The 21,308-nt window shown below is 45.1% G+C and overlaps 2 protein-coding genes and 1 long non-coding RNA gene across 10 annotated transcripts; 1 reads left to right on the top strand and 2 right to left on the bottom strand.

Moving 5' to 3' along the window:
• Positions 1–565: 565 nt before the first annotated feature.
• ppil4 (peptidylprolyl isomerase (cyclophilin)-like 4) lies at positions 566–11,847 on the bottom strand. The gene is given in 14 exon segments (XM_012878247.3): positions 566–1,318; positions 3,873–3,993; positions 4,102–4,198; positions 4,994–5,105; positions 7,205–7,271; positions 7,356–7,480; positions 7,560–7,676; positions 7,768–7,794; positions 7,796–7,865; positions 8,603–8,745; positions 9,206–9,323; positions 9,405–9,469; positions 11,357–11,424; positions 11,724–11,847. Coding segments are annotated over 14 exon segments (1,407 nt in total). The 5' UTR covers positions 11,794–11,847; the 3' UTR covers positions 566–1,111.
• A 19-nt stretch (positions 11,848–11,866) lies between these two features.
• On the top strand, positions 11,867–20,402 carry ginm1 (glycoprotein integral membrane 1). Its single transcript, XM_012878249.3, has 8 exons — positions 11,867–11,993; positions 12,085–12,156; positions 12,268–12,367; positions 12,695–12,849; positions 12,982–13,141; positions 13,225–13,460; positions 17,792–17,955; positions 18,648–20,402. Exons 1-8 carry the CDS (start codon positions 11,922–11,924, stop codon positions 18,754–18,756), a joined length of 1,068 nt encoding a protein of 355 aa, XP_012733703.2. The 5' UTR covers positions 11,867–11,921; the 3' UTR covers positions 18,757–20,402.
• Positions 16,331–17,785, bottom strand: LOC118566069. Of its 8 annotated transcripts, XR_004932763.1 has the most exons (6): positions 17,663–17,785; positions 17,366–17,545; positions 17,189–17,332; positions 16,796–16,921; positions 16,433–16,504; positions 16,331–16,363 (listed from the first exon to the last, which is right to left on the bottom strand). It is a non-coding gene; the product is annotated as an uncharacterized LOC118566069 (long non-coding RNA). The 8 variants fall into 8 exon arrangements; XR_004932764.1 differs by lacking the exon at positions 16,331–16,363 and having other exon boundaries at positions 16,416–16,486; XR_004932762.1 differs by lacking the exon at positions 16,331–16,363 and having other exon boundaries at positions 16,421–16,504.
• Positions 20,403–21,308: the final 906 nt, after the last annotated feature.

Genomic DNA, 21,308 nt, shown 5'->3' with positions numbered 1-21,308 from the left:
TAATCTTAGCAGCACGTTTCTTTCATATCAGATTTTGATGCAAAGTATATTTTAATTAGAGGTAATCATTTGTAACAATTGAGGAAAATCCTTTCAAAAACATCTTGGTTTGTAAAGTGACTTGTGAATCAGTCAGTCAGGTGGTCTGACCCTAATCAATCCTGGGTGTGAAGAGTGAAAATGAACCATAAAATGTGGTTATTCAAACTTTATTCATGACTTAAGGGGGTGGGGGGTTATATTTTCAAAAAGAGCCAGTCTGGTTTGCATAGCTTTGTACCTTTGATGAATAAAAGCACCATTTGTATCTGCTCAGTGAAAAAAAAAACATTTGTTTGGTGAATCTGAAACATTTCAGTGCTGTATAACAGAGGGCCAACCATCCCTGTCCTCAAAGGAGACACATCAGGCCAATTTAAAACTCTTAAAATACATGCAGGTCGATCCAGGAGTGCGTAGGTGAACAAATCACCTCTGGCCGTAAATCAATACCCTTATAATCGACTTATGGCCACAATAATCAGAAAGATTATGACCGAGCCAACAAAAGAAAACAAGCAAAAAGTATAAAAATACTGAAGATGTTTATTATGCTTGAACTCAGAGATAAAATGTAACCAAGCGGCCGATTTCAGAATATTTCACAAAAACCTAATCTTTACCGGCTGTCATAAACTACCAGATAAAGCCCCAGAGAAAAACCTCTTTGAAATTCACCATGACCCTGCACATCAAGATATTAGCTGTGGCATTTTGAGATAAAACTCAGTTGTGAGAGGTGGGCGGAGGGAGACACCAGTGATTTCCCTCCGCCGCGTGGGGAGGCACTCCACCCAGCAAGTTTCCATGCAGACATTTCAGAAATAGAAAACCCCCAGCAGTCTGGGGCTGTGGGATCTTCTGCAACCTTTGTTCTAAATGTGACACAGTCACAAGAGGAAGATGGAGAAGAAGTAAACACTGTGATGGGGAAGTCTGTCAGATTAAAAAAAATACAAAAAGATTAAATGTGTAGGACTGATAACTTCCACACCATAGTGAATATTTCTACTTTTTTGCTTTAAGTCAGGGCTAAATGGTCTGAAATGAAAGTTGAAAATGCAGGTTTCCCTCATCTGAATCTGCTCCTGTCTTTATCCCTGGACTTCCTGGGCGAGCGGCTGCGGCTCCTGTCCCTGTGGCCTTTGTCACGCCCCTCCTTCCCGTGCTTGGGCCGGGACTTGCCGTGTTTGTGATCTCGGTCTCTGGAGCGCGATCGGGAACGGGAACGGGAGCGCTGGCCGGACGACTTTCTGTCGCGCCTGCTCTCCTCGCTGTTCTGGAAAGGTGAGCACAGAACGGACAGTGAGGAAACACACCGCTGTGAAACCATCAGGCAAGAGCAAACGATGAGAATATCAGAGGGAAGCCTACTGGGTCACCTCAAACACAACAGTCCCCCCTTTGATTACACCTGAACTTATAGACTTTTACACACACTTTAATAATCTTCCACTCAAACGTGAATCTGAGTTCCCTATAAAACAGGTTTAACATCAAAAGCTATCCTTAAGGAAGAGAGAGCTCAGGCTTCCTGGAAAAAGGTGAACCCAAGTGAACACTGATAAGAAAGATATTAAAAGGACAACAAGGAACAAGGAAAATAATATTCCACAGGAGAAGTTGAAAATGATTTTCCTGCTGGTGTCATTCCTGGTAAAGCCTAGGTGACTGTCATAAAATCTACACGAGCCAGTACACGTCTGCCTCCTGCTCTGTTCACACTGCAGACAGCCACCACGCCACGGTGATCAGGTCTGCAGAATGTGATCAGGGCTCCCGTCACAGCGGCCTCCTCATCACCTTTTAAATGCCACATTAGGCCAGACTCCTGCAGATCAGGGGAGAACAACCACAAAGCTGAAACAACACTTCTCAGCAGACCCTCGGTAGGTTAGGGCGCCCATTCACCCACGCTCAGCATTTTACTGACCAGGACCTTCTCTGTCTGAGGTTACTGTGGACTAGATAGCTGCTTGTTTAGAACACACTGGTCTTCTCATTCTGCTTCCAAGTTCATCCAACGCTCAATAAAAACTGCTGAAAAATAAAAGCCCTTCCTCATTAGGATATGCGTCCTATTCTGCTGACAGTGCACCGCTGTCCCTTGGAGTATATAGAAGAAACGCTCTGCTAGTTTATCTAAGAGACGATTAAATGAGCATAAAATACTGACTTATCATGATGACTCTGCTGTACAGCAAATACACCAGCCCTGGGTGGCTCATTAAATTACACCTAAGTGTGTTATCTAACAGTTCACGATAAAAACACAAACATTATCTGCTTCTGCTCAGGCTTTAAAATGATTCCAGTAATCTAAACAGGAACACGTGACATGTAAGATGAGGGAAAGTTGAAACCTTGCAGAAGACAGACAGCTTATCAGAAGCAGCAGTGAAGCACGGAGGTGGAGGGCTGATGACATGGGCTCCACCTCACCTAGTCTCCGCTTGGAGACTTTATTTTTCCTTTTTGCTAGGGAACTAACTGGTAACATTCTGATTGTTGCTCCCGTTGGACAGAAGTGGAGGAGAACTGTCAGCAATCCTGAGCCCAGCACTTCTGTTACAGCAGCTAAATCATTGCTCAATCACCGCGGCCTTCAGCGCCTTTTACTTCTAACTTTGGAACGTCACAAAACGCATCCTGCTGAAGGAGTCCCACAGCATGCTGGCAACAGCTATTACCGTATTTTTCTGCCTATAAGGTGCACTTAAAATCCTTACATTTTCCCAAACATTGATGGTGCGCCTTGTTTAAGGTTACTGTTGTCCTTACTGACTGATTCCATGTGGTACAATGTGACCAAAAATCTGTTAAAATGTGTAAGTACGACTTTGGTAACAATGAAGCTGCTCCGCTCAATGGACATTCAGAGCATTACGGTACACTGTGTCACTGCCTGATCAGACCCCTGAGCTGTCTACCAGACTGCCTGACTGTAATGTCTAAACTAGAAGTGCATTCATGTAAGGCAGCCCACACCTGGAGTACACCTGAGCAACAATAAACCCAGTAAGTTAATTCAGTATGAAAGTTACGTTTATTTTGGTCTTATGTTAGAAACAGGGCAGTCTAGTCCAACTACTCTGTCCTCCCAGCAGAGACTGATAGCTCTCCCTCTCAGGAGTGCTATCAGTCAGAGGAGTTGTGTATGGGGAGAGGCAGAGTGATTTTACACACTTAGTGCGCCTTATAATCTGGTGCTGTTAGGCTTTTTAGTCACACCATAAAAGGACTACGGCAGAGTCCATTTGGAACCGGGTATCCAGAAGAGGAAGCTCATCAACAGCATGTTAGGACACCAGAAAGGCTTTCCTCTGAAAAGACTGTTGTCCATTCACTCTGACAGAGCAGTTGTCTTCATTAATCCTCTTCTCTTCAATGATCCTGTTGCTTTCCTCATGTCCTCTGGTTTGACCTGACGTTGTGCTACATGTTCTCTTCTGTTGAGCTGACTTAAGTTATCTTCAGTCTTGTTATTGATAGCACCAAGCATGGTGGACTGGTGACCTGTGCAGGGTGTTCCCCGCCTCTCAGCCAACGATATGAGGCTTTAGGGCCTTTATCTGGAAGTGCTACCATGCCGGGGGACAAAAGCTGCTCATCTGAGTAAACGCACTGTAACTCTAGTACGGTGGAGGCTTCCGTGTGCATTCCTGAACATCTAAGCGTGCAGCTTTCTGAGCAGTTTTACTATATAATGCCTGGAAGCAACACAACAATCCTACTTTCACAGGCTAGTTCTCAAACGCCTAGGATCATAGCTACAAAGTTGAAAACAGGGAGAACGTTAAGGGATGTAAAAAGGTGCTTTTCAGTGAATTTACTTTGTGCTTTTTCCTGCTGTCTTCGTCGTCTGAGTGATGATGGTGCTTCTTGTGTTTCTTCTCAGAGTGCCGACGGCTCGTCGTCTCCTCCTCTTCCTCAATTAGCAGGTCGTACTTTGAGCTTTATGGAAAGTTATGGAAACCTCAGAGGAGAAAGTGCAGACAGGTACTGTTTGTAGCAATCAGAATAATATGAAGCATTCCCAGGCCTCCTAGGACAGAAGGATACTCTTGTTTAGGCTTCACTTGATCTTTGAGCGCCAGTTTGGAGCGGCTCTCCAAGTCTTTCTCGTAGGCCTTGAAGTCATCTTTAGTGTATTTCCCACCTAGAACACACATCCAGAAAGATTAAACTGAGCTGATGAGAGGAAGGTCAACTTAAAGGGGTAGTTCACACTTGTTGACATGAGGTAGTGTTGAAGGCTTAGAAGCAGCTAACATCTTATCTGCAGTAGATCTTCATTTTAGTATCAATCCAGGTTAGTTGATTCTGGAGGCTGAAGCTAACGGCTAGCCTCACCCACAGGACACTGCTACCATATTAAAGAGCCACAGCAGTTTACACAAACACTGACTTATGAACCTTTAAGCCAATCTCGTTTTGCATTGGCCGTTTATCTACGAAGAAGGAAACAGAGATAGCACGCCATGATCCACCAATATCACATCTGTTTATCCTCCCTTGCTTTCTTACTTATTATTGCTTTCTCTTTCTTTTCCATCAGACAGGTACTCGGGCTGGAAATGCTTTGCATGTCCTGTCCTCAGCATGTGCTTCACAGGGGAAGAGCTGTAGCCCTCCTACCTCCATTTCCAGCGTAAACAATCATGGATCGTGCTGCACATGATCAATGCAAAGAAAACATGATGGTTTAAATGCTGCAATGTTTTTTATCTTCAAGATTTGAGTGATTTTAGGACAGTAGAGGTTCTCTTTGGTGTTGGCTTCTTTCTGCCCATGTGGGAGCTTCAGCCTCTGGGCCCGATTAATCTGGATCTACGCTAATTGAAGGCCATCTACTGCAGATATTTGCTTCCAAACTCACAACAAATTCACTTGATTGCTGTTTAATCATTTAAAGTTAAAGAGACAATTAATAAATATTAAAGAGCACGACTACCTTTCCCTTTCCATTTGATCTTTGCGACAGACTGGCTGAAGTCTACGTGGATCCGTCGGTCATCAATCAGCACATTGTCCATTTTGAAGTAAGCCTTCTCACAGTCTTCTTGCTGCCAAAAAAATAGGTATATATGCTAAGATTGTAAGTGGGAAAAAAGGTTAATAGTATCAAAACGCAACCCTAACTTCACCAATAACCTGGTGTGTAACATTATCCCTCACATTTAAGGTCCCGCTGTGCAAGCTAACCTCCTTGCCTTCTGCAACTCAGCACCTGCTGAATGGAGGATGATCGCTTTCTCAAAATGTCCTGTCATCAGATATTACAGGACAGGCTAGCTCCAAAATGTCTTCACACAAAGGGTGTTTAGAAAGCCAAAACCGCTGCTTTAACAAGGTGTCCTTGTAGGGAAGAACACGATACCGGCTGCCAAGGTCAGGAACCCAGAAGTGGTGTGTTTATCTTCTAGGAGGTAAATTAGCTCGGTTTTAATGAGACCAACTGCAGCTCCGTGTGGGAAAACCCCGGCTCCATTCTTACCTTTCATTTTCAAGCAGCCAGGTCCTTCTGGCTGCTTTACAAGAACAAAGGCCACTGGCAAAGTATGAAGGTCAATAATTATGCAAATACAGCATCCTCTACTGGTTTCGATCCATACTGCACTCAGCGGTCTCACGCCCTTTGCTGCTAGTTTCAGACACGGGATGAATTAAGACAGAAGGGGAAACCCATGCAGCGCTCTTAATCCCTAAATCAAAACAGGCTACACGGCCTGTCCATTACCCCCCATAGCTGACTTCCTATAACTAAACATGGCTAGTAAGACTGGAGCAGGTTGCAGGACATCCTTTCCTCTCTGCAGCAGGTCTAAAACACACCATGTACATGTGTGGATCTGTTCCACCATCTGTGTACTTCACTATCACTTCTCTACCATGACAGCAACAATCTCACAGGATCCTGATCAACATATGATAAAAGGAACAGATTTGCTTTATGACTGACTTCCAGACTTCCCGTACTGCAGGGAGTTTCCACCTGATAATACCAGCGTCACATGAGGAAAGTCTGAACAATGGACTAGCCACTAGGCTAATGACAGATATCTGACATCAGAAAGTGTGCAGTACAATACGGTGGCTAACGTTTTGACACTTCTTATATAGGCCACACATCTAGTGAACTGACTGGGGGGGCATGATAAAAAAACTCAACACCTATTAGCAGCAACTCATTTTTGTAATGCATCCAACCTGACTTTGATCCATGGTAAATTAAACAGATAACTTAGCACAAACCAACACAATAGATAATAGATTGTATATACGCTAAATGTAATTTCATTTTTATACATAAAATTACAAATAAAGGCTCACTCATATTGTTCATTCATCCTTCAATGATCCACCAAGGACAACCAACACTAGATTAATATTTGCTTTTAGTTTCTGTTTTTCTATGTCTTATTTTGTTTAAATTTTCCTACATTTTATTCCAACAGTTTTTTTACTTGCGTTTTTAATAATGCTTCATTTTTTAACTATATAAAGCACATTGCATTGTCCTTGTACTGAAATGTTCTATACAAATAAATGTGCCTTGCCTAGATTGTCCAGCAGAGCGTAAACGTACGGCCCCAACATCAAGACATCAGGAGGATTTAGCCGACTGAGCTTGTCAGTATTCTGGCAGACTTAGATATACAGACACAAATGTTTCTAACTGAATTTTATTGCTAAGGGAATCTGTCTTTTTCACAATATTGCTCATGTCATGCTGGTTATAGCAAACAGAGCTCCACAGTGACATCTGGTGGAGCCTGGCCCCGCTGGCAGGGCCGTCACAGATACAGCATATACATGCACACACAGCGTTTCTCCACATTTTGCCTGTCCAAACCCAAACTTTCCTGGGCTCAGCCTTCCAGAAACCTCAGTTTGTTTTTAGCCCACACTTAAAGCATAAGAACAAAAATATACTATGATATTTCTATCCAGGTTAGGCTGTAAATATGGACCTGGCAAATACCACAGACAGAAAGAAAGGGAAAAAGGCACAGACGGATGGAGGGAGGGCCGGAGGGGCAAATTGGACGGACAGATTTTAGTATCATCTCTTCAGAACCACTGAACATGTCTGGTGAGGGCTGCTTAAAGTGACTAAAGCAGGATCTACCTATTGTGGATGTATAGAGATGATGCTGCTCACCTTTTCAAACTCAATGAAAGCGTAGCAGAGGGAATCTCCACTTTTCCAGTCTCTGATGATCTCACAGCTAATCAGAACAAAAACAATACACTTTGTTATTTATTAACGTAAAAAACAACTATTTGGTAAGACTTAAAGAGGCTGACTGCACCTTTTTATGGAGCCGAAGCGAGAAAAGATGATTTCCAGGTCCTCGTCTGTGGTTACTGGGTTCAGTTTGCACACAAACAGGACGTTCTCAGGAGGCTTCACGTCTGCATCAGGAAGGTCACCGACCTGCAGGGACAGCCAGAACACTCTCAGCTCAGATCTTTGGTCTGTTCAGCAGCGGGCCGAGGGCACAGCTTTATCTCACCATCTCCAGCAGGATGGCCTGAGTCTTGGCTTCTTTCTCCTTCAGCCTCTCCTCCAGCTCCTCGGCCGCTTTCCCATCCGCATCGTCGATTACTTCATCAGCTCCAATACGACCACTCTGCATATGCATGGAAAACACATTTTAAGGATCATTTACGCATGCCTGAGACTGCCCCCGTCATTTCCATGAGCAGTAACACTGTTCTCACGTCTAGCTGCTCTCTGGTGGGCTCAGGGGGACCTGTCGGGAACTGGCAGGTCTGGAGGGTCGTTGAATGGATCATCCAGGACTACGGTGTGGTTTATCCTGCAGTAAAATGACACAGCCATCCCATGATTGAGCATTACAATATCCTAAAGTCAGGTCAATAAATGACAGTCTAATATATCACAGCCAGTGTGGTGGAGTCTAAAGCAGCACTCTAGTGCTCTGATGTCCTCTTCGTTCAGTTTAAAGGAGGAAGCTGGGAGCAGGGGACATGGAAGAGTTGTCACTGTTCTACATCTGGACAGTGGAGGTGATGTTAGACTTCAGGGGAACACTATGAATCCTTTATTACTGCTTTGTTTATAAGTGCTTTAGAAATAAACTCGCCTTGCCCCACACCGCCTCCTGTAACCATCCTCAATAACGCTGTCTGCTGTGGATCACTGCAGAGCGCTAGTCATAAAAACCAGCCACCACAGACCGTTTCTCTGACAAACATCTTAAAGTGGAACTTTAAGGTGTTTGTCAGAGAGACTTGTTGAAACATGGAGGGACCAGGGTGACATGGCACAACGATGCTGCTGAGGCCGTGGAGGGCTGGATGGATGCAGTTTCTGAGTGAAAGGGATGTTAGCAGCATCACTGGCAGCATTGGTAAAGCAGTAACACATGCTAAACAGTGTGGGTGGATGCTGTGGATTCAGACTCACTGCAGGGCAGGGCGGGGCGTGGGGGGGGGGGCGTGGGGGCGGGGCCTGACTGAGATGCTGCAGGTGGAGCTGAGCTGAATGTGGGTGTGTATGGTAGATGTACATGAACCCTTTGTCCCGCCTCACCTGATATCCTGAAATGGGACAAAATCTTTGTCCACAAAGGCCTCGTTGATTTTGGCCAGGACGTCCAATCCTTCTGTGACTTCTCCGAACACGGTGTGGACTCCGTCCAGATAATCCAGGTTCTCCCCTGTTGTGATGAGGAACTAGGAGGGAGCGAAGAAACAAATGACTCCAGGGGCATACAGGGTTGGTTTGTTATTCTTTTGCACGATTTTCACACAAGTGTTCCTGAACATCAAACTAATTTAGATATCAGTCAAAGACAAGTAAAGACAAAGTGCAGCTTTTAAATGAAGGTTTTTATTATTAACAGAGTTAAAATAAATCTAACCTACATGGCCCTGTGTGACAAAGTGATGAAACCTTCATTTAAAAACTGCATTTTAAGAGTACATGCGCTGTTTGATGTTCTGAAAAACTTATATGTGTCAAACATGCAAATAAATAAGAAGTCAGGAAAGGGGCCAACACTTTTTCACCCCACTGTATCTGAGAGATGCATTTAAAATCAGCTTATCTTTAAGTATTACACTATATTTAAAGCATAGTCCCAAACGGCTGGTTTGTTACCGCTCTCTAAATCTAACTACGCTTCTCATTCACCTGAGAGCCATGCTGATCATTTCCGTTGTTCACCATGGAGACGGTGCCCTTCTTCCTGTGTTTGATGCGCGGCACCTTCTCCGCTTCGAAGAAGCGTGCCTGGTCTCCGTAGAGTTTGCTATGAACGCAGAGCACAGAAAAGGTTTGGACAGCGCTCAGCCTGCTTCATCTGAACATCTCCACAGTTTCCAGGACTGACCAGTAAACAGATTCGCCTCCACGGCCCGTTCCAGTAGGGTCTCCAGTCTGCACTATGAAGTCCCTCTGAGGAAAAACACAGCACTTAGAATATGTTTGCCTTTAGGACAAACATTTGCTCACACCAGGGCCCCGTTTCAAGAAGCTGGGTTAGTGGATATGCAGAGTAATTTATCCTGCCTTTTCCCTTTGAGAAAGCTCAGAAGATGTTACCCTGAGTCATATTATAACAACAAATTACTCCATAAAAGCAAGAAATAAAGTGCAAGTAAGAAATTACCTCGCTCAAGTGCGAGCCACTAGAATTGACAAAGACTCCTGAATAGGTGTCAAAACATCTCCAGGAAGATCATTCACAATTTCATAACTTTATTAGCGCTAAGATGACAACTTTTATCTGGAAAACAAGAGCCATTTACCACAACGGTGCAGCGTTCCTATGTAGTCTGGAAAAGTGTGAACTTTGATTCAGGTTATTTCCAGATCTGGATCCGTATGGAATCCTCTTTTATGCTGACATACAGCATAAAAGAGGCTACCTGTATGTCAGCATATTCATCCATCTGTTCTCCATCATCCCCATCTGTCTGTCTGTAGATCCGTCCTCCACTCTCTGGTTTTACCAGGATCAACATGTTTCAGACACGCCAACCATCAGTATATGAATCTACTGCAGTTCTAAAGTGAGCCTGGGTTGACATACTTTTAAAATTGTCTATAAAAAAAAAAAAAAAAAAAGACAAACGTCTTTGGAAAAGATACGTATATGATTTTGACATCAAAAATGTTTATTACCCTTGACAATAGCGTTTAAGATTTTGAGCAGCATTTTACCAGGCCAGAATGTTCAGCTTTAAGATAAAATTGGGATGTATCATACATGTGATGTTTATTTTATTGTGATTAATATGCTATACTACATCTAATTGAAAAAATAAATCCAAGACAATAACATCGTCCCTTGGCCATCTGTATCCATAGACATCAAATACGTAGACGCCTCGTTGGGCGCGAGTTCGCACGTCAACGTCATATTGTATGTGGCTGAAAGAAGTTAAGTTGTGTTGTAGAGAACGTGGATCAGAGAAGATGCCTCATTCCTGTGCTGCATGGAAATGTACCAACTGTTTTATAGATAGATAGATAGATAGATAGATAGATAGATAGATAGATAGATAGATAGATAGATAGATAGATAGATAGATAGATAGAGTAATTTCCCTCTGGGATTATTAAAGTATATCTGATTCTGATATGTATATATGTGCGTATATTTGTATGTGTTATGAATCTAAAAATAATTTGGTTAAATCTAAACATTGCAGTCTTCATTATTTCATAAACCGTGTCACATGTGAACCTTTTAAATTCTGTTACAGTCACAGATTAGGAACAGACGTTTTGGGAGAGTATTAAAGAGAAAGTTACTAATATGAGAAAAAAAAAAGTCCTAGGACAATAAAGTAAAAAAAAAGACAAAAGTGGTAATATTGTAAGGAAAAGGTCATATTATGATAAATATGGGGGGGACATTTCCAGAAACTATTTCAGTCCTGGAGTAATAGGGCCAGGTTAGATTATTTTAATTATTTGTACTCTTTACGAGTATAAAGTCAGGAGAATGAAGCCAAAGGGATACAAAAATGAACTCATAATATTACAAAAATAAAAATATTACGAATATAAAGTATGTTCTGAGATTAAATTCCCACTGATACTGTTTAAGTGACTCAGACTAACTGCAGATTTGCCACATTCAATATGGCGGACGCTCTGACGCATTCGCAGCATAGGCAGAACCCGCCCGTCCGTATCAACAATGGCAGCTGTAAAAGTCTTCCTGGTTTTTGGCGCCCTCCTGTGGAGGCTCACTGACACAGCACAGAGGAAGCAGAGAAACAAAACAACAGATTGACACGCGGGACAGTTTAAAATGAGACCGTTTAGTTTTACCTGCACGTTGTGGATGAGGCAGTAGTTGTAGTACTTTATTTTGCATAGTTTCAGGAAGTTTAGGGAGGCTGAAAGAGAGCACAGAGATTTAGATGCACCAATGGTTACCGTTTAACACGTGATATGTTTGTCAGTGAGACATGATGTCAGTTATTACAACAGCGCAGATAAAGGCGAGTTAGCGACGAGGGGAAAAGCTGGAGAAAGGTATAGACAATCTGCATGGAGCGGATGGACAGCACACTAGCTAACAGCCGAGCTAGCGCCGCCACATCCTGGAGATCAGCTACCAGGGGCCTGGCTCGCTTATCGGCAGGTTAACAGTCCACACGTAGGTCCGGGTGACTGTTTCACACACAAGTCTTACTTTTAGGCCTTTCGTCTGTGAACAAATCAATGACAATATCCCCCAGCGTCGTTTCAAGGAGCACCGCCATACTGACGTTCTTCCCTTCTCGCGAGAAAAGCCAAAGAACATTCCGTACGCCTGCGCAGTCGGTGGGTGTGCGCAGCGGTTTTTCCCGAGCCTTGTTTTTGATGGACGCGAGCTGAAGAAACAACAGAGATGGCGGTCCCCACTGTTTGTCTCCTTGTGGCTCTCCTCTTCGCCGAGTCGACGAGCAAGCAGCTGAACACGGTGAGAGGCCGGAGGCGCGCTGTTAGCCTCTCTGTTAGCCTGTCCGCTCGGCGGCTCTTTTCTGCTCCTTCTGACCCGCTTCTCCACGCAGGAAAACCTCCTGATCAACGTGACGGCGGGGACGCTGGGAGACGCCGAGCCGCAGCGCTCCAACAGCTTCCAGGTACGTCCGTGGCCCCGGTGGGGAGAATCCAGCGTCCTACGCTTGGTCTGCTTCTGGGAAACCAGGAGATGACCTCATGAGTCATGGTTCCGGTCTGGTTTCTCCCCTCAGATCCATTTGAACCTGTCAGTGGGCGAAGATCAGGTTCTGGTCAATGAGATCCCAGTGGAGCTGTCCGGAGTCACCAGGTTCAACTGCCAGGCTCTTTTCCGTGAGTTCACTTTGCCTCATCCTGGAGGCTTGGAGAGCAGGAGGTGAACCCAGGAGGTGGTCCAGACCTGCCTGGCACCAGGTCGTGTTTGATTGCAAATGTGCTTTAGTAAAACACTGACACTGTGATGAAACAGCGGTACAAAGTTCCAGAGTTCTCCTCTGTGTCACTGGAAATGCACAAAAACAGTAAAATCCTCCAGGTTGTCTTCCAGAAGGTTTTAAACTAAAACTAAACAGACAGACGCTGGTTACTTAAAACCCCTGGTCAGCATCTTCTAATCAGACAGTCTGGTGTATCCTCATCGGTGGTTGGTGTGTTTTCCAGCGGACGGCAGTAATGGAAGCAGCCCGTTTGATGCGGGGGACGTGGTGTCGGCGGTCACCCGGGTCATGGTGAGCCAGAACCGGCTGTACAGCGACTCAGACGAGGTTCTGGCTCTGCAGGTGTTCAGCCAAGTGATAGAGCTGGAAGGCAAAGAGGTAAACTCTCTTTCATCTGACCTGGGACCCCCTCCACTGCTCCGGATGCTGGGGGGGGGGGGTTCCTGCTCCATCACAGCGCGGCTGACCCAGAGTCTTCCTGAACCCTGACCTTTGGTTTGTGCCGCTCAGGTCCACCAACCTGACATGTGCGAGGTGAAGATACTGATGAGCCCAGACTTCCAGAAGCTGGCTCAGTTCACCAACGTCTACCCCATCGGACACAGCGAGATCTTTAGGATCCCCAGGGAGAACGACGTGGTTGTCACAGATCCACCCAACTTCAGGACAGGTTTGTCTTCTGGTCTTCTGGTTTGTGTGGTTTTGTTTTGCTGCGGCCCGTTTCTGTCTGACTACCTCCTGCGTGGGACTCAGATGGAGAGCAGCTGGTGTCTCAGACCACCAGCCAGTACCCCCACACGGAGAAGCACTCTGAGACCACGCAGGAAGAGGTGGCGGCTCCGGGGAAGCTTCCAGAAACCCCGCTGCGGATGGACCCCGACCTGCTGTCCGAGGTCAGATACAGCGACGAATATGACGACACGGAACCAAGCCCATCGGATCAGATGGAGATGGGCAGCCCACCCCAGGAAACCACGTCCTCCTACTCGGTAGGTGGATGTGGAAGACCTGGACATCAGTGTGGCTGGAGGCGGGAGGGCAGGAAAAACTAAGGCTAAAATCAGTAAAATCAGCTCCGTGTCTCTGGGATGTTGGTAGGAGCTGTTAAAAAAGTCCCACTGCTTAAGAAATAGTTTTTTGATTTTGTCAGACGATCTTATTTAGCTTTACAGGCTGATGGGTGCAGTGACAGGTTTTGTGTTTCTGGGTGGAAAAGGAAACCTTCGCTCCTCTCCTTGTATCTCCACCCGCCATCATCGGATGGAAATCTCCAAACGCCGCTAACATCGAGCGCTGCACAGCACAATCCCTTTAACGTCTCCATATTTAAACGCCAATGCATTCTGTGGAGATTTATGCCACAGACCAACACAAACAGGTGCATAACTATGAGGTGGGAAAATATTTCAAAAATGAAAAAAGACCTCTGTTAGTGATGCACCAAACAGGTCGGCCATAATGGAAGAGTAAAAGAAGAAAGCCATTTCCTGGTTAGTGTTTGCCACATTCTGTAGATTCCCTACCAGTCTGACTGAGTCTGAGCTTCCTTTTCTAAATAAAGATGAAGCAAATTTGGTAACTTTGGTATATTTGGAGCATTACGGTACACTGTGTCACTGCCTGATCAGACCCCTGAGCTGTCTATAAGACTGCCTGACTGTAATGTCTAAACTAGAAGTGCATTCATGTAAGGCAGCCCACGCCCGGAGTACACGCTAGCAACAATAAACCAAGTAAGTTAATTCAATATACAAGTTCCATTTATTTTGGCCTTATCTTAGAAACAGGGCAGTGTAGTCCAACTACTCTGTCCTCCCAGCAGAGACTGATAGCTCTCCCTCTCAGGAGAGAGCGGGGTAAGGTGACCACATTTGATTTCTCTAATGAAAACAGGGGACGTCTCTGATTTTGTAAAGCTCAGAATCTCTGTCTGGGGTTGGTTTGTTTGTCTGAACTACAACTGCCGACAGGGGGGCAGGGAAGGTGCGTTCGCCAAAGCTCTACTACGTCAGGACAGCAGCAGGACCGGGGAAATACCTTTTGTTGCGCTAAACTTTTCTTACTCCATCACGATGCCCTGAAATCAGGGACAGCTTTTGCCGGGGACAGGTCATCCAAAATTGGGTCTGTCCCCGTAAATCGGGGACATCTGGTCACCCTGCTGGAGGGGCGGAGTGATATTACACACTGTGGTATGGTGCGCCTAACTAGTAGACAGAGACACGCATAGACACGTTAATTCATGGTGCGCCTTATGGTCTAAAAAGTATCACAGCTGTGGAAAGCTGGTTGAGACGTCCCCCAATGACAGCTGTGATTGACGTGACACCGTCTGTCAGTCAGTTCTGGAGGCTCGTCAGTATCTGACCAATCAGCGATCGCGATTTGTCCCAAAGTGAAACACCTCTTACCTGCGGGAGCTGCAGGCCCTTTAGCTGCAACAACGTTGCTGTGATTTTACATTATGAACCCGTCCGGTCAGAAGGATTGCGTCAAAAAAACATTGAAAAGATGACTAAACGCATGTGATGCTGCACATGCACATTCATTGCTTTCCCAAAACCTGAAAGGAGTCCAGAAAAATGTCAAAGATGGATAAAAGCATGCGGCTGAACACTACAATTATAGATGGGAACTATCGATATATCGCTAAAACGGTCCAATTGATGCAAACTGCAAATATCGATCCATATCGTCATCTTAAGATAAACCTTTATTTTGAAATTCACAAGACATGAGACTAAATCAAACAGGTAATCTATTATTACTGTTATTTTATAATAAGAAGAATGCTGTTTCTGATTTAAATGCCTGATACCTGTAAGAGCTTAGAATAAAATGCTCAAACTATATTTTTTTGTGAGTTGATCATGTAAACAATGGTGTTAGATGGGCAGATGGTATCGCATCATATCGATCACTGACTTCTGAATTGAATCAAAATTGTATCATAACAGACTTTGTGGTATCGTCAGATAGCGTATTGTCGTCCAAACAAATCGATATATCGTATTGTGATTAAAGCTGGTGATTTACACCCCTGGTAATTACTTGGTGTGCTTGGTGGGGAAATAAGGGGTAATGTTTGACGCTAGCTCTGCTGTTTTGTGTTCTGGATATCTGTATGTAGTCTTTGTCAGCTAAAATCAGTTAACAGGACTCTGATTTTGCCCAAAGCGTTTCATAGGTAAATTTAATTCAAAATAAATGTTATCTATATAGTGCCAATTCACCGCACATGTCATCTGAAGTCATTTTACAAAGTCAAATCCCACAGATTGGTCAAAAAGTTTCCTGTCTAAGGAAACCCAGTAGATTGCATCAAGTCTGACAAAGCAGACAAACTTACACTCCTAATCCAGAATTTCACTAAATTCTTGCCATGGAAGTTCGATGGCAGCAGGAAAACATCTATTCTAAGTTACTAATGTATATTTTAAGTCGGGTATAGTTATGTGAACTTGGGCTTTGGTGCTGATTTGTGCGTGGTTACCTTGAAATAACTCCACTGAGACAACGTACCACTCGTTTGGAAGATGGAAACACAGGAAAGAGGTCAGCCGTATAGTTACTTTTGTAAGGCCTAGTGCACGTCTGATTTCATGACTCTGTCAACCTGCTCTGAGCGCTGCAAGGTAGCAAAGCTCTAGATTCAGGTGTTGGAGACGGGATGCATCTAAAGGCTGCAGGACAGCAGCGCTCCATGACCAGACCTGAGAGCCGCTGATCTAACCTGTGTCCATCCTCTAACCTGTGTCCATCCTCTAACCTGTGTCCATCCTCTGACCTGTGTCCATCCTCTAACCTGTGTCCATCTTCTAACCTGTGTCCATCCTCTAACCTGTGTCCATCTAACATGTGTCCATCCTCTGACCTGTGTCCATCCTCTAACCTGTGTCCATCTTCTAACCTGTGTCCATCCTCTAACCTGTGTCCATCTAACATGTGTCCATCCTCTGACCTGTGTCCATCCTCTGACCTGTGTCCATCCTCTAACCTGTGTCCATCCTCTAACCTGTGTCCATCCTCTAACCTGTGTCCATCTAACATGTGTCCATCCTCTAACATGTGTCCATCCTCTAACCTGTGTCCATCTAACATGTGTCCATCCTCTAACCTGTGTCCATCCTCTAACCTGTGTCCATCCTCTAACCTGTGTCCATCTAACATGTGTCCATCCTCTAACCTGTGTCCATCCTCTAACCTGTGTCCATCTAACATGTGTCCATCCTCTAACCTGTGTCCATCCTCTAACCTGTGTCCATCTAACATGTGTCCATCCTCTAACCTGTGTCCATCCTCTGACCTGTGTCCATCCTCTAACCTGTGTCCATCCTCTGACCTGTGTCCATCCTCTAACCTGTGTCCATCCTCTAACCTGTGTCCATCCTCTGACCTGTGTCCATCCTCTAACCTGTGTCCATCCTCTAACCTGTGTCCATCCTCTAACCTGTGTCCATCCTCTAACCTGTGTCCATCTAACCTGTGTCCATCCTCTAACCTGTGTCCATCCTCTAACCTGTGTCCATCCTCTAACCTGTGTCCATCCTCTAACCTGTGTCCATCCTCTAACCTGTGTCCATCCTCTAACCTGTGTCCATCCTCTGACCTGTGTCCATCCTCTAACCTGTGTCCATCCTCTGACCTGTGTCCATCCTCTAACCTGTGTCCATCCTCTGACCTGTGTCCATCCTCTGACCTGTGTCCATCCTCTAACCTGTGTCCATCCTCTGACCTGTGTCCATCCTCTAACCTGTGTCCATCCTCTGACCTGTGTCCATCCTCTAATCTGTGTCCATCCTCTAACCTGTGTCCATCCTCTAACCTGTGTCCATCCTCTAATCTGTGTCCATCCTCTAACCTGTGTCCATCTAACATGTGTCCATCCTCTAACCTGTGTCCATCCTCTAATCTGTGTCCATCCTCTAACCTGTGTCCATCCTCTAACCTGTGTCCATCCTCTGACCTGTGTCCATCCTCTGACCTGTGTCCATCCTCTAACCTGTGTCCATCCTCTGACCTGTGTCCATCCTCTAACCTGTGTCCATCCTCTAACCTGTGTCCATCCTCTAACCTGTGTCCATCTAACATGTGTCCATCCTCTAACCTGTGTCCATCCTCTAACCTGTGTCCATCTAACCTGTGTCCATCCTCTAACCTGTGTCCATCCTCTAACCTGTGTCCATCTAACCTGTGTCCATCCTCTAACCTGTGTCCATCCTCTGACCTGTGTCCATCCTCTAACCTGTGTCCATCCTCTAATCTGTGTCCATCCTCTAACCTGTGTCCATCCTCTAACCTGTGTCCATCCTCTCCTCAGGCTATGTGTCAGTGGGTGGAGCAGGCGAGGGAGCGTCTGCGGCGCTTCTGCTACGAGTCCCTGCCCCTCTTCTTCCTGGTCATGTGGGTGGTGGTGATCGGTGTAGTCGGATCGGCGTTTATCGTCAAGATCCTGGACCTGTTCTTCCCAGCCTGTGAACACAAGTGAGTAGTGGCGGGCGATATGGGCTTTAGATCATGATAAAGCTTCCTGCTGTCTTTTTTAGGGATGGCTGCTAAAAAACTAATTCTGACCTTACTAAACATTTAATCCTATAACTCCAAATGGAAATATTTGACCTCTGCCTCTTCAACAGAGTCAGTGTGTTTCTGAACATGCACTTTACTACAGGCAAAGGAATATATTTTACACACGCTGTATAAAAATGCAGAAACCATGAGGAAAATGTATTTCTTGATCTAACGCATCAATCACGATACAAAGAAAATGTGAAAGCCTCATGTTTATTTATTTTAAGCAACCATAAGATTTTCTTTTTTAAAAATGTAAGGTTTCCTCACAATTACCTGTATCAGGTTTATAATGTAATATAGAACATATTAAAACCAAATTAGAAATACATTTCATCAGGGCACTAGTTACATAAAGAGGTGTGGTTGTTTTTTTTCATCAAACTGCACTCAATAATATTTTTGAATTTACTGATATTTTTTGATGCGTTCAAGAAACCCAACAGTGGGGGAAAAAATAACAATCCTGGCAGAAACCTTTCACGATGACGCTAAACGGCGTGATAAGGCCCAGCTTTAGGAGTGAGTGTGGTTCTGAGGTGATCTGGGAGGATACCTCCACGGACCTTTCTCATCTAACAGCCCGCCCTCTGATCTGTCCACAGGCACATTTTCCACGTGAACCCTGTCACACTAATGCCGGAGGAGGAGGAGAAGCTCAACCTGCTGGAGAGCGCAGAATCAGAACCGCCTGAAGAAGAGAAGAAGCCTTGAAGACGAGCAGGCTCGGCCCGGCTCCTTCCCGCTCCTTTTTCTTCCTGATTTCCAGTTTAGTCATGGCCTCTGGTTCTGGTTCTGTTCCCTGCTTTTAGTCAGACCCGTGACCCACTCCTCTCGTTTCCCTTCAGTTTCCTGCTCAGCCATGGAAACCCTGCAGTTACATGACCAAGTCCACCACAGGAATGGTGAGGCGTATAATGCACATTTTGATGGAAACACGGGGACTAAGATTATTAAGATTAAGATCATTTTCAATTTCATTCTCAAGAATGTCGCCACCTGATACAACAGCTGGTCCTCCTGAAGATCTTGCATGTCTGTTACCTCTTTTAATGACAAACAGCAAGAATAAACTTTAGTTTCTTTGAGCTTTTTTTGAAAAAAAAAAGAAAAGTCAGTTCCAGATGGTTTCCATGTTTCAGTTAAGCATCTTATTTCTTTCAGCAACAATCACGTGTTTCTGTAATCTAAAAAAACATTTCTATTTAAAGCCAGTGATAAATCCGGCCAAATTAAAGCACAAATGAAGTAAAAAAAATAGAAATAAAAAAAATGGCGATCACATGATACCAAAATGATGGACCTTTTTCTGGGAAGTTTAGTTCCTTTTGTTCCGGTGCGTCTTCTTGTCTCAGATAGCTGACACGCAGCGCCGGGTCCGGGCGTTTCCCGGCCGACACCCGGCCCACCTGTCGCCCTTTAACTGGAGGTCCCTGCTGGTGAAACGAGGCGGCCCTTCGAGACAAATCTATGCAGATCACTTCCTCCTCGGCCATGAAATGAATGTCGCTCCTGAGGAGGCGCCTCCCCGTGAAGCCTGCTGCACATCTGGGAGCTTCTCCTGCTGATTGTTCTTCACAGTGCCTCGTCGTTGAGGGGGGTCCTTCACGTGCAGCGCGGGGGGAGGGGGCCGGTGGCACCAAAGCACCACTTTCCCAGTGTTGCTTGTACTGAGGAATGTAAATGAAGTTGCTCACCATGTTCCTGCACGGTGGACACTAAAGAGAACCACCGCTCTGACTGATCAGGACAAGATGGAACCATGAGGTCCCTGAGGAAGTGATGACCCCACGCTTAGTTTTGTATTTGCCTGTAAAAGCTGGACAGATGTTGCTCATCGTGTTCTGTAATCTAGAGTGCCTCTCCATTTCTTCTCGTCACTGTCGGTCCTGGCTGGTATCTTGGCGATGTAGCAGGGTGCCAGGCCGGCGCCAAACACCATTCTTTGGTCGACTCTTGTCCCCCTTTTCAGAAGACACGTCAGTTTTTATTCCTCAGATCACGCCTCTGGACCGGACAGCAGCATGCATGATGTCAGCTCTGTAGAAAGGATGCATGTGTCGCGTAGCCAGTGAGCGCGGCGCGCCGTTTCACCGCTGCGTTCAAAGCTGCATGATGACTCAACACAACCGTGCCCCCGGCCCCAAGTCCCCCACCAGCCCAGCCCCACGCACACTAGAAATCAGCTCTTATGGCAGGCAACATGGAAGCATGAGTTTTAGAGACTTTGCTGAGAAACAAAATCTATTTAAACTCGCTTTGTTCCATCTGTACAGATCCACGTGTTTGGTGTCTGAATTGTAACTGGGTTGTGTTTTGGAGTTGGAACTTTAGCTTAATAAATGCTGTGCTTACAACCATCATGTCTACATGTGATCTGTTGCTCCTGAACTTGGGCTTCAACACTGAGAGCACGCTTTAACATTAGACTCTTCAAGTCTGCCTCCTACAAGCAGCAGATGCTGCGAGGCCACAGGAGGAAAGGCTTTCTGCCCCCTAATCCACCCTGAACTGTTGGTACCGCCCGTCTTTGTACAGATGCCTCTTAGTACATTTCTATGCTTAAAAAGTCATTGAAAATGAAACTCAAATTCATTATAGATGGTTGGATATAAATATACCATTCATCTCTCATTTCCAGGATTTTGGCTCACAGCTATTGAAAACCCAAAGGTCAGATTCTCAAAATTAATTTACACAACAGTAAGAAAATTATTTTAATATGGAAATGTGTCCCACATCATCATGGAGCTGACTGATGTCCAAACAGCGGCGGACACCCTCCTCAGTAAGAGCGCTGCAGCCAAGCGTTAATGAAAAGTTAGGTGGAAGGTAGAAGTGTGTCAGAAATGGGGGCACCAGCAACAAGGAAAACTGTAGCCTTGAGAGAGCTGTGAAACAACGTTCAAGAGTTTGAGAGCTTCACACGGAGTGGACTGCAGCTGGAGACAGACATGTTTGCTAAGTTACTCCTGATCCAGAGACAATGACAGGAGCATCTTCCCTGAGTTCTGCCAGGTTTACGATCTTTTCAACTCCTGTCTATGATCAAAGCTTGTTTGCCTTCTTCCTAAATGCTGCATCCCCACCTGGTGAAGGGTTGTGATAACATGTTCAATGTTACAATATCCTGTAACCATCTAGTGGAGGACTAAATGGATAGTTTGCTAAATGACTGGGCAAGAAAAGGAGCCACCAAAAAAGACTATGGAGATCACGCGTTGGAAGAACAGCTGCTCCATCAGGACTGAAGCAAGCTTACATCA

This window comes from Fundulus heteroclitus, chromosome 15, assembly GCF_011125445.2.
Source record: "Fundulus heteroclitus isolate FHET01 chromosome 15, MU-UCD_Fhet_4.1, whole genome shotgun sequence".
Classification (NCBI taxonomy): domain Eukaryota; kingdom Metazoa; phylum Chordata; class Actinopteri; order Cyprinodontiformes; family Fundulidae; genus Fundulus; species Fundulus heteroclitus.
This window is presented reverse-complemented; position numbering and strand designations above follow the sequence as displayed.